This window comes from Pezoporus wallicus, unplaced genomic scaffold (assembly GCF_028554395.1).
Source record: "Pezoporus wallicus isolate ANWC-B61680 ecotype Strahan unplaced genomic scaffold, APGP_CSIRO_Pwel_v1 contig_4722, whole genome shotgun sequence".
In the NCBI taxonomy this organism is placed as follows: domain Eukaryota; kingdom Metazoa; phylum Chordata; class Aves; order Psittaciformes; family Psittacidae; genus Pezoporus; species Pezoporus wallicus.
Window position 1 is genome coordinate 2,073,660 of NW_026641840.1, and position 1,488 is coordinate 2,075,147.

The 1,488-nt window shown below is 59.5% G+C and overlaps 1 protein-coding gene across 1 annotated transcript; it reads left to right on the forward strand.

Moving 5' to 3' along the window:
- Window positions 1-317: 317 nt before the first annotated feature.
- LOC130607975 (calmodulin, striated muscle) lies at window positions 318-1,095 on the forward strand. The gene is made up of 2 exons (XM_057425528.1): window positions 318-807; window positions 1,004-1,095. The coding sequence occupies exon 1, from the start codon at window positions 318-320 to the stop codon at window positions 765-767; it is 450 nt and encodes a 149-aa protein (XP_057281511.1). The 3' UTR covers window positions 768-807; window positions 1,004-1,095.
- Window positions 1,096-1,488: the final 393 nt, after the last annotated feature.

Sequence of the window (1,488 nt, forward strand, 5' to 3'; positions counted from 1 at the left end):
CCACCATCACCCCGCCTCTCCCCGAAACCACAGGCAAGCCACAGCATGAATCCCTTCATTAGGAAGTTCGTTAGGAGCCAGCCCTATGGAATGCCACCCATGGAGCAAGCAGGACAGCAGCCGGTGTGGGCCAAAGGTGGTCCGGCACCCCAAAGCTCCTCTCCATGGGGGTCCGGCTGACCCATTCCCAACTGATCCCATAGCTTGGCCTCTCCCACACGCTCCAATCCTGCCTCCTCCTCCTCATCCGGGGAGCGGCAGCTCGGAGGGAGGAGGCTCCACGGCGTGCCGGGACAGCGCCGGGAGCAGGGAACGCCATGGCGGAGCGGCTGTCGGAGGAGCAGATCGCCGAGTTCAAGGAAGCTTTCTCCCTCTTTGACCGGGATGGGGACGGCTGCATCACCACCAAGGAGCTGGGCACCGTCATGCGGTCCCTGGGGCAGAACCCCACGGAGGCCGAGCTGCAGGACATGGTGGGAGAGGTGGATGCCGACGGCAGCGGCACCATCGACTTCCCCGAGTTCCTGTCGCTGATGGCGAGGAAGATGCGGGACACGGACAGCGAGGAGGAGATCCGGGAGGCTTTCCGCGTCTTCGATAAGGATGGCAACGGGTACATCAGCGCGGCGGAGCTGCGGCACGTCATGACCAACCTGGGCGAGAAGCTGACGGACGAGGAGGTGGATGAGATGATCAAGGAGGCCGACTGCAACAACGACGGGCAGGTCAACTACGAGGAGTTCGTGAGGATGATGACGGAGAAGTGAGATCCCACTGCCAGCAGCAACCTCCAGCCCCATCGCACAGGTAACGCGCTGGGATGCTGCTCCGTGCCCAATGAGGTGTCTATGGGAAGCCCTGGACCAGGGGGTCCATCCCGTCTATTGCGATGTCTTGCATCTTCCCCCATCCTGACCACCTCCTGCCCTGCAATTCATGCTGGTGGTTGGGAAAATCCATGTTTATGGTGCCCTTCTTCATGTTTTGCTTCGTTTTCTCACAGGGAACAGAGGTTTTGGTGGTCTCCCAACCTTTCCATCCCCTACTGCCTTCACTCCACCATCCAGGGCTGGAAAACCCTCTTCCATCACCAGCCTGTGCCTGCATTGGATGCAGGCATCCTGCCTGGCAGGATGGGGCTTGGGGAGCAGATGGACATGGGGGGGTCCCCATGGGATGCACCTCTTGTGTCTATAGAGGTTCTGGTGGACACCACACCAAGTCCAATAAAGAAATGTCCCCCTGTATCCCAGTGGCTGCCAGTGCTTCATTCAGCTTCAGTTTGGGGTCCCAGCTGAAAAGAACCCCCCAAATCACTGACTCAATGCATCCAGGCCCCACATCAGCTCCATCCTCTCCCCTCCCCCCCATCCTTTTCTTCCCACAAGCAGAAAAATTGCTCCTAATGGGTGCTTGTTGCAACCCCCAAGTTACGAGCATCCCCACCCCAAATCCCACCACTTTTGGGGTCTCCTCTCTGCACCATCA

Bases quoted from the DNA above. Each gene is read 5' to 3' on its own strand.
- LOC130607975 (XM_057425528.1), top strand. From the start codon at position 318: ATGGCGGAGCGGCTGTCGGAGGAGCAGATCGCCGAGTTCAAGGAAGCT.